The 9,649-nt window shown below is 60.3% G+C and overlaps 1 protein-coding gene and 1 non-coding gene across 2 annotated transcripts in view; one reads left to right on the top strand and one right to left on the bottom strand.

Annotated features, from left to right (window-relative positions):
- The first annotated feature begins 3,159 nt into the window (after positions 1-3,159).
- Positions 3,160-3,231, top strand: TRNAA-UGC (transfer RNA alanine (anticodon UGC)). Its single transcript has one exon. It is a non-coding gene; the product is annotated as a tRNA-Ala (tRNA).
- Positions 3,232-4,009: 778 nt separating this feature from the next.
- LOC140645579 (antigen WC1.1-like) overlaps positions 4,010-9,649 on the bottom strand; it is an 8,481-nt gene continuing 2,841 nt past the window's right edge. The window contains 11 exon segments of the mRNA XM_072849043.1: positions 4,010-4,266; positions 4,495-4,647; positions 4,859-4,942; positions 5,358-5,453; positions 6,192-6,329; positions 6,591-6,626; positions 7,047-7,361; positions 7,450-7,512; positions 7,983-8,297; positions 8,652-8,966; positions 9,048-9,374. Coding sequence (XP_072705144.1) covers positions 4,010-4,266; positions 4,495-4,647; positions 4,859-4,942; positions 5,358-5,453; positions 6,192-6,329; positions 6,591-6,626; positions 7,047-7,361; positions 7,450-7,512; positions 7,983-8,297; positions 8,652-8,966; positions 9,048-9,374 — 2,099 coding nt within the window.

Here is a 9,649-nt window from a genome sequence, read left to right as displayed (position 1 = left end):
TGCTCTCTCTTCCTCCCCAGCAACTAGGTTGGATTTCTTGATGAGGGAGGACCAGGGGAATTCATTTAGCAAGGCAAAGATTTACACTTTGCATTGGTGTCCATGTCCAGGTTTTGGTAGCGAGGAGGCTGCATGTGTGGCCTCTGTGAGAGAAGACCAAAGGCTGCCTCCATGCCAGACAGGGCTGGGTCCAGCCAGCTCCAAAAGGGACCCACCGCTGGCCAAAACTGAGCCCAGCAACAAAGCTGGTGGAACTTGTGTGAAAATGCATTTAAGAAGGGGCACAACTGCTAGACTGGGATAGCAGTTAGAGGGAAAAAAAGTGTGACAAACAGCCCTGCAAACACCATGGTCGGTGAAGAAGGAGGAGGAGGAGGTGCTCCAGGTACCAGAGCAGATATTCCCCTGCAGCCCAAGGAGAATACCACAGCACAGCAGGTATTTTCCTGCAGCCTATGGAGAAGACCATGGTGGTCAATGTAAGCCCTGCAGTCCGTGGAGGACACAATACTGGAGATGTTGGGTAATTCCTGAAAGAACTGTGCCCTGTGGAGAGCCCACAGTGGAGCAGGCTCATCTTGAAGGACTGTAGCCTGTAGGAGGGACACCATGGGAAAAGTGTGAGAAGGAAGGAGCAGCAGGCAAGAAGTGTTCTGGACTGACCACAACCCCCATTCCCCATGGCCTAGCGCTGCTCAGAGGGGAGGACGTAGAAAAGTTGGGAATAAAGGAGTGAAGTTGAGCTGGGGAAAAAAGGGTGGGGAGGACGCCTTCCATGGGGAAGGAGATAAGGTCTTCCAACAGCCCCACACTTCTTCCCTCCCTCAGCCTTTGCCGTTACACGTGCCTGGCCGGCCCACCTGCTTTGCCACTGTCACGTTTCTACTAAAGTCCCACACACATTTTGGCACGCCCAATGTAAGCTGGCCTCCACCCAAATCTGGAGCCCACCTGGCCATGGAGGCAGGGAGAGGACAGGTCCCTCTGCCCAGGGCTGAGAACGGCTCTTCCCTGGGAACCTCCCCGAGGAATGCTCCTCATGTGTGTCAGCCTGTGGCCTGGCAGGGGTGGAATTGGGACAAGGGCTGAAGCAGCTCAGCTGGCAGAGCATTAGACTGAAGATCTAAAGGTCCCTGGTTCAGCCCTGGGCTTCTAAAGTACTTTCCTCCCTTAGTCTTTTGCAGAGCCATCCTGCCTTCTTCCAGCCTACCCTGGCCCTCCTTGCTCCTTCACCTCTTGCCAGGGCACTGCCCCTGCACTGTAGCTGCAGCTCTGCGGGTTGGAAGGAGCCTTCCTCTTGAACCACAAGTCCCCAGCCTTCCCCTCAACAGGACTCTCCATTCAGTGCTTCTTTGGGGTGGTCTCCATCTGTCCCTCCTTCCCTGCTCCACTGCAATTGGGACCTTTCCTTTTTGGGGTCTCTGCAAAGACCTTGTCTCTCTCCTCTTTGTCATTCTTCGTGGTGCACAGACTGCTCCCCTCCTCACACACATCCTTCACCTGGACCTCAGCTTCCAGACCAGAGCATACTGCCCATGGAGGAGGCCACTGGCCCCCTAGTCCCAGGGAGAGGCACTCCCTGGAGCTGAGGCCTGAATGGCAGCATCCTCCCTCCAGAGGTCTGTCACAGCGAAACCTCTGATGTGCCAAGGTCAGCTGACGAAGCCATGCCCAAATAGACTCACCCACCAGACTGCACTGTCTTGACCAGCTGTAGCCCCTCACAGCCATCAGTCCCTGCACAGAGGAAGAAAGACCTGCTCATGAGCTCCAACAAGCTGCTGGGCTTCCCTCTTGAAACCTCTTGCTGCTACAGAACCCTGCTCGCCCCTCAGGAACACAGTGACAGCTGTGACCCAGGACGTCTCCCTCTGTCTCCAGTCTCAGCCTCTCCCCAGTCAGGCCAAGGAATGGCACATACTGGACTACAGTCGCACAGCAACGTGCATGTTCTAACCCTGTGCAGTTCTGCTGCCTCATAGCTGGCTCCTAAGGGATGCACCTCCAGAGAAGTTTGGCTTTTGTTGTGACTGAGCGCAAGTGAGAGGTGGTGAGAGGGAGAGACTGCCTGTCCAAGCACAGTTGCTGTCTTGTCAGCTTTGAGCACGACCTTGAACATGCTTGGCTGCAGGGGTAGCTCCTGCAGGATTATCACTGCTCCAGAAGAGTCCTTCTAGGCCTTTCTTGAGCAAGAATGGGAGAGTGGTTGCTGAGGATGGGGTTTGGGGCAATGTGTGCAAAGCAGAAGACGTGAGCAGTCCACCCCCTTAACTCCACTCAACCACTCCAGAAGTTCACAGGGACTGTGGTCTGCTTTTGAAACCTCCAAACCCTCTCTGCCAGGCAGAGGCTCAGCAGGGAAAAATCTATGGCATTGGGCAACACAATTGTCCCAGCTGTGCCACCATGAGGACACCATCCCTGCATGTGGTCAAACCATCAGCCTTTGAGTTAGCAGCTGAACACACTCACCCACCCTGCCACAGAGACCCCAGCCAGGGCTGTCCCAGGGCACTGCTTTGCTGCCAGGACAGTCATCAGTGCTGAAGGAATGGGAAGGTCCCTGAGCCCAACCCACATGCCCAGCCCCATGGAGATGGAAGCCTGCTCTTCAAGTCACCTCCAGGGATGCTGGGGAACAGAGGGCTGCAGGGGGAGGTGTGGTGCCTCGAGGAGGAATATATGATTTATGCCACCATGTCCCCTCCACGGCATGCCCTGGGATGCCATCGGAGCCTGCGGGCACCTCACCCCAGGCAGGGCATTTCCCTCACCCTATTGAACTGCTCCTGCTGTGGAGTTGGGGACACATGTGGCACAGAGGGGTGTTGCCCTGGGTGGCAGAGGAGGCTCAGGGGAATCGGGTTTCTCCTCTCCATCGACCCATCCCGGAGTGGGCCAAAGCGTGGGAGCAGCACCTGCAGCAAGAGCCTCCTTCTGCCCCATTGCCCTGCAGAGGCGTTGAAGGGGCAGCACTCTGCAGTGCAGCCCTGTGCCAGGATCAGGCCCCAGCACAGAGGCAGTCCCAGCTTCCCCATCTCAGAAGGGTTCAAGTGCTGTTTTCTGCAGAGGGTCCCTGGGCATGCAGGGGACAACAGGACCGTGCTTGTCATAGACACATCACGGGAGGAGAGTGTCTCTCCTGCTGGCAGGTGTCAAGGGGATGTAGCTCAGTGGCAGAGCGCCTGCTTTGCATGTGGGAGGTCCTGGGTTCAATGCCCAGCATCTCCAGGGCTGCTTTTGCCCTGACTCCTCAGCCACAGGCAGGTGCGGGCTGGAGCCCATGGAACAGCCCATGGAGACTGGGGTCCTGGCAGAGCATGAGGACAGGGAATCTCAGCTCGTGTGTCCCAGAAAGTGGCTCTGCACCCTGTGCTGGGGCAGGGGGGAGCAGAGCTGCATCCTAACCAATGTGGGAGATAATCTGTGGGCCATGATACCCCCTGGCGATGGCTGGGGTGTTCAGGGGACTCAGGCACATAAGGGTTCACTTCTGTGGGGCCACAGCCCAGGACTGACCCTGACATAGCAGCTCTGGCATTGGCCTCTGCACTGGGGGACCAGTGTGGCCCAGGCTGGGCCTGTGGGAAAGAGCAGCTGGAAACCCGAGGGTGAGGAAATGGATGCTCCTGCTGGGGTGCACCACGACCCCTACCAGAGAGCCATTTTGACTAGAAACTGCCCATGGCCAGCAGCATGGAAATGTCTCTGTCAGCAGGATTATTCCCCAGGGACCACGGGTTCTTGCAGCCCCACAGCCTGACCCCGAGCCTGCTGTCCCTGAGATGTGCCCCTTGCCTACCACTGAGTCATCATTCTCTGTGCCCCCTGATCAGCCTCAGGGAGGTGACCCAACACCTGGGCAGGCAAGACCCAGCTCTGGGTCAAAGCCCTCAGAGTCTTTTATTAAGAACAAATATGGACGCACAGTGTAAAAGTGGGAAAAAAAATAGAGGAAACTGCAGGCGGTTTCTGCTGCCGGTGGTGAAGGGAGATGTTTCCCTGGTGCTCACAGCTCTCCCAGCTGCACAGAGCTCTCCTCCCTCCTGGCTGCACCCAGCTGCACAGCAGGGATGGGCTCTCCTGGCCTGGGGCTCAGGGACTGTTGTGCACCAAGCTGCGGTGTCACAGCCTTTGTGTCCTCATGGGGATGTGCCACAGACACCTCTTCAGCATCATCATAGCCCATGCTCCCCAGGGACAGGGACGAGGTGTCTCCTTCAGCTCCAGGGACCCCAGCACTTCTCCGGGAGCGCAGGCGGGCCCCTGCAAGCAGCAAGGCAGGACAGTGCAGTTTGCCCCCTGGGGTCTGTACATCACCTTCCTCCCTGCTCCTCACCACATTCAGCTCCTTCTCCCACCCACAGTCCCTATAAGGAAAGCTCCCACAGCAGTTTCTCCCTTCCCAGGAGGTTTGGGTGTCAGGACAGTAGCGACATGGGTGGCACCAGGGATGGCACCCCAGGAACCAGCAGCGCTATCTTTCCCTCTCACCTCCTAGTGCATCCCTGGGCCCTGCTTCCTCCTCTGGCACCCTGGGCATTTCCCAAGCTCCCTGCCCACGTTCAGCACCCTCCCCAAAGTCAGGAACCTCCTTGGCATCATCATAGCCATCTGCTGGGTCACCTCCAGGCACAACAAGGACATCTGAAAGGAGAGGGAAGTTGGTTACAGTGAGAAGATATGTCCTGCAGAGCAGAGGATGGGACGATGCACATGGAAACACAGGGCTGAGACACTGGTGTTGGCAGCACCACAGGAGACCCCCATGTCCTCCCCATCTCTGATGGTGACACTCAGTGACACCTCTGTCCATCACATGTCTACAGGGAGACCCATCCCTTCCTGCCTCCGTTACCTGGTGCTGATCCCAGACCATCCTCCTCCTCGGTGTCCCCAGGGTAGGGCTGCAGCTGGGTCAGGGACTCCTCTGCATAGGAGCCTGGAGAGATGCACAGCAGGTGTTATGGAGCGAGCCCCACTGACCTGTCTCATGGTCAGCGCTGCTGGGGAAGGGGGACCCACAGAGCTGGGGCTGCATGAGGAGGAGGGCGGGGAATTTACTCTGCTCCCCCAGGACAAACACTGTCTCAAAGGTGCTCCCAGAGCTGCGCTAGGACAGCCCCTTCCCTCACTCCTCAGGTGTCACATGGGGCGCAGGGGCAGGAAGAGAGGGGCTGTGCAGCTGGGACGGGAAAAGCTCCTCTCCTGGACCCACACCCTGGATGCTCTCCCCACAGACGACATGGCCCCAGCGCTGTAGGGACCACAGTGTGGGGGGCTCCAGTGGATCATCTCTGGGTTGGGCCAAGGGAAAGGGTCCTGCAGATGTGCCTCCAGGGAGGACCCACACCCACCTGAGCGACCAAACCTTGCCTGCTTCTCCCACACTGGGCTGTAACCGATCTCCTCGTACACGGCCTCGGGAAAGAGCTCCTGAGCTCTCCGGGAGCCTGGGGACAGAGGCAGGGCTGGCCCAGGGAGAGGCAGAGGGGTGATGGGATCCCACTGTGCTCCTCCAGACTTGTTGCTTGGGCCAGCCCAGGACTGCTCTGACAGCACAGCCCCACTGCACTGTCCAGCCATGGCTGCTGCGTCTGCAGTGAGGGCAACGTTGCTGTGGAGATCATCTAGGGCAGCATCACCTTATCATCATCGTTTCGGAGAAAGCGCTCATGCCCCTCTGGCCCCTGGGTCATGCCACCCTTGTCTGACCCTGGAGCAGCTCCCATGTTTCCTCTCCACCTGGAGCTGCTCCCTATCTGCCCCATGGGTCTACAGCAGGCCCCCTGCCCTGCCATGGGGTGGGCAGGGCTGGGCAGAGGGACAGCCTGGGGACCTGACACCACAGAGATGGACCCTACTGCCCCAAGCTCCTCCAATCATGGCTGTTGCCCCAGAGGTACATCCAGCACTACGCAGAGCGCTGACAGCCTTGGCCATCCTCAGTCTGCCATTTCTCTCCTTGACCCTCTCCTTGATCTCTCCTAGCTATCCCCACCTCTAGGCTCTTTCCAACCCTTGCTTTTGGTGCCCCACGGCCAGGCAGTCAATGGGGTGGTGCATGGGACAGGTGGCAGCACACAGCCTCATTCCCTCCAGCTCTGCCTGTGCCTCTCCCTGAAACCCCACAGCACCCCACAGCCCTTCCAGGAGGCATCTCCCCCTGGGACTGCTGTGGAAGGACCCACCTCTGCGTCCCGACCTGGCCCTTAGCACTTGACCAGCCAGGAGGGCCAGGAGCAGGCAGAGAAGTGCTCCCAGGATGATGCAGATGATGATGGGCATGGAGACTCGCCCGCTGTTCTTCAAAGGGCCCCGGGTGGGACCTGTATGGGCAAAAACATGGAAGGGGCAGCACCAGCCCTTAATCGCACCACACAAGGCAGCAGGGGGTGGAGGGCCCCAGGGGGGACTCATGGGCAAGCTTCCACCCTGTTGAGTACATTCCAGCCCTCCCCGACCCCACCACCACCTCCCCAGTGCCTCCTCCTAGGAGTTTCACACCCCAGCAAGGAGCCCCTTCCATCCAGCTGTGGGTCACAGCCTGGCCCCAGGGATACCCAGCCTCAGGCAGGAGGACAAGTTACCTGCTTGGGTTGGGGATGCTGCTGTCCTGGGTGTAGCTGCAGAGGAGGAAAAGGAGAGCTGGGCTGAGAGGGTGGGTGTGCAGGTATCGGGGAGCCTCCTCCCCAACACACCGCGTGTGTGTCTGTAGATGTCCCTGACACATCCCACCCAAAGTGCTCCTCCAGTAGTGCCAGAAAGGGAGGCCGGGACAGGGCCCAGGGCCTCTGCTCTGGGCAGCAGGCAGGATGGCACAGGCAGCCCAGGGGATAGCCCTGGGGCTGCAGGGCCCCACGGGCAGTGCCCAGAGTCCACCCAGTTCCACCGAGGCTGCTCCCTGCCTGGCACCAGGCTCCTGCACTCTGCAGGAACAGTCTTGCTCGCGGGAGGTCAGGGGCCATGCCAGGACCAAGGGGGTGAAAGGCCTTCCCCAGCTCCCTGCCAATACTCCAGCAAGGGGTCCCAGCCCTGCCGCTCACCTGAGCAGCGCACAGCAGCGTCTTCCTTATGCCGGCAAGCACCGCCATCCCCGGGCCGGGCCCAGCAGTCCTGCAGGGATGGCTCCGTCCCGCGGCACTCCACCTGCTCCAGCCAGATGGGGCCTTGCCCCATCCCAAATGCAGCCTCATTCAGGGCAGACACCGCAGGACCACAGCCCAGCTGCCTGCACGCCACCTCGGCATCCCGCATGTCCCAGGAGTCGTCGCACACCGTCCCCCAGGAGCCACGGTGCCACACCTCCACTCTGCCCGAGCACCCGTCCTCGCCTCCCACGGCACGAATCTTCTCCCTGTCTGGAGAAGGCAAAGACCTCCCATGGCACTGAGACAGCAGGCAGAGCCCTGCCAGACAAGAAGGGTACACAGAGGAGCAGCTCAATACCTGTGCAGCTCGTGGAGTTGGGGCATGGGGCCAATGGCTCCGGGGATATTTCTGGGCGTGCCCCTGAAGAAAGAAACACTGAAGTGAAGGGGCTGCTGTGTGGGATTGTGCAGAAGAGAGTGAGGCTGAGCTCTACTTGTGCCCCCCTGTACCATCTTGGTCATGGCAGCAACTGAAGCCCGGTCATTCAGGGGACACGCGCAGGACTGGGGGGACCCTGATTGCTCCGCCCCTAAAGGTCCCTGGTTCACAGAGCAGCAGTAGCGTGTCTGTGGAGGGGAGTCTCTTCTGAAGCCTGTGTGGTCTCTTCTGAGGCCTCCCCTGGAGATGCCTCTGCCTCCCCCAGGTGCTGCTGGCAACCTGGGTGACAACTGCAACTGGAATTGTGTAGCTGCGGTTACGTTTGTACCACCGGCAGCAGAAGGGTCTGATATGGAAAGGAAAAGCCCCTCCAAGCTCTATCTCTGCATTTGGCTGTGCCCAGCAGGGAACAGGAGCTGGGGTGACACTGTGCCCGAGTGGCTCAGAGTTACCATTGCAGGTGATGTGGATCTCCTCTCGCAGGTCGTCGCATGAGTGCAGGTCCCAGTGAGTGGAGGGACACTGCCAGAAGGAGCTGGTTTTCTTCCCACACTGCACATTATCCAGCCACGCAGGGCCAGACACCCTGCCATAGGGCAGGCGTGTTTCCAGGGATCCTCCGTCCCCACAGCCCAGCTCTTTGCATGCCAGCGACACCGTGTCAAGAGTCATCGACTTGGAGCAAATGCTTCCCCACGTCCCGTTGTAGAAAACCTGCAGGCGCCCAGAGCAGCCATCGCTGTTCTGCAGCCTCAGGGCCAGGAACTCTGGGAGGAAAGGCAGGAAGGGGAACAGATGGTCTGGGGCTGTGGGAGCCAGGACACCTCTGCACTCCCCAGGCCCTCAGCCAGGCAGGGGCAGGGCCAGCACGTGCCCCTTGCACCCAGGGGCACAGAGAAGTCCCTCATGCACAGACACCCCTGCCCTTCCTGCTAACACTTGGGGATGGCTGAGCTCCCCAGGGACCCCCAGTGGGGCTGAGGGTGCCCGTGCATGGGTGTCCACAGGATGGCCACAGGCAGGGGCTCAGTGGCAGCCAGGGACAGCCTTGGCCATGCCTGGCTCTCCCCACGTCCTGGCCTCCCCAGCAGCAGGCTCACACCACAGCTGCCAGCACAGACCTGAGCAGATGACTCCCGCATCCTCTTTGTGCCCGCAGTCGTGCTGCCCCCAGGGCCTGGCAGGGCAGTCCCAGAGAGCAGCTTCGTCCCCAGAGCAGGTCACGCCATCCAGCCAGATCTGCCCGGAGCCTTCCCCGAACCGAGCAGAGCTGGCCGCCTCCACTGCCCCTCCACAGCCCAGCTGGTGGCAAACAACAGCAGCATCAGACAGGTCCCAGCCATCGTCGCAGACGGTCCCCCAGCTGCCCTGGTAGTAGATCTCCACTCTCCCGGCGCAGCGCCCAGCCCCGTTCACCAGACGGACCCGCCGGCTCCCTGCAGTGGAGAGAAACCCCAGTGGCTGTCAGGGGCTGGCTGCCCACCCATCATCTGGGGGGCCCATGCAGTGCTGCTCACCCCAGCAAATGACTCCCACGTCCTCTGCAACCCCTGCCACCAGTGCACTCTCGGGCAGGGAGGTGTTGCAGAGGGTCAGCTTGGTCTCATGCCCTGCACACCGGACCCCTTACAGCCCTACGGGGCCCGTCCCTCGCTCAGGCTTTGGGGGGTTGTAGGATGCCTCTGCCTGTCCGCACTGCAGCTGCCGGCACACCACGCTGGCCTCCTGCACATCCCACTGGTCATCCAGGACTCTGCCCCACGTCCCGCGCTGCGAGATCTCCACTCGCCCGTCACACCGGCTCCCTCCACCCACCAGCCGCAGGGATGCAAAGCCGGCTGAGCCTGGGGAGAGCAGAGATGCCACAGCCGTCGGCGGCACTGAGGAGCATGGCACCCTTCAGGGAGGAGGGCAAGGGGGAATTTCCAACCAAACAGGACAAGATTGAGCCTTGTGCTGACAAGAAGACAGGCCAAAGCCCGTGCCTGCTCTGCAGCTCACACCCAGCTCTGCTGCTGCTGGGGGCACCCAGGCAGCCCCTGCCTGGGTGGTGGGATGAGGCTCTGCAGGGCTCTCTGTGGGGATGGCATGCGGTTGTCTGCAGCCAGAGGGATGGAGC

Source organism: Ciconia boyciana, chromosome 35 (assembly GCF_034638445.1).
Source record: "Ciconia boyciana chromosome 35, ASM3463844v1, whole genome shotgun sequence".
NCBI lineage: Eukaryota > Metazoa > Chordata > Aves > Ciconiiformes > Ciconiidae > Ciconia > Ciconia boyciana.
This window is presented reverse-complemented; position numbering and strand designations above follow the sequence as displayed.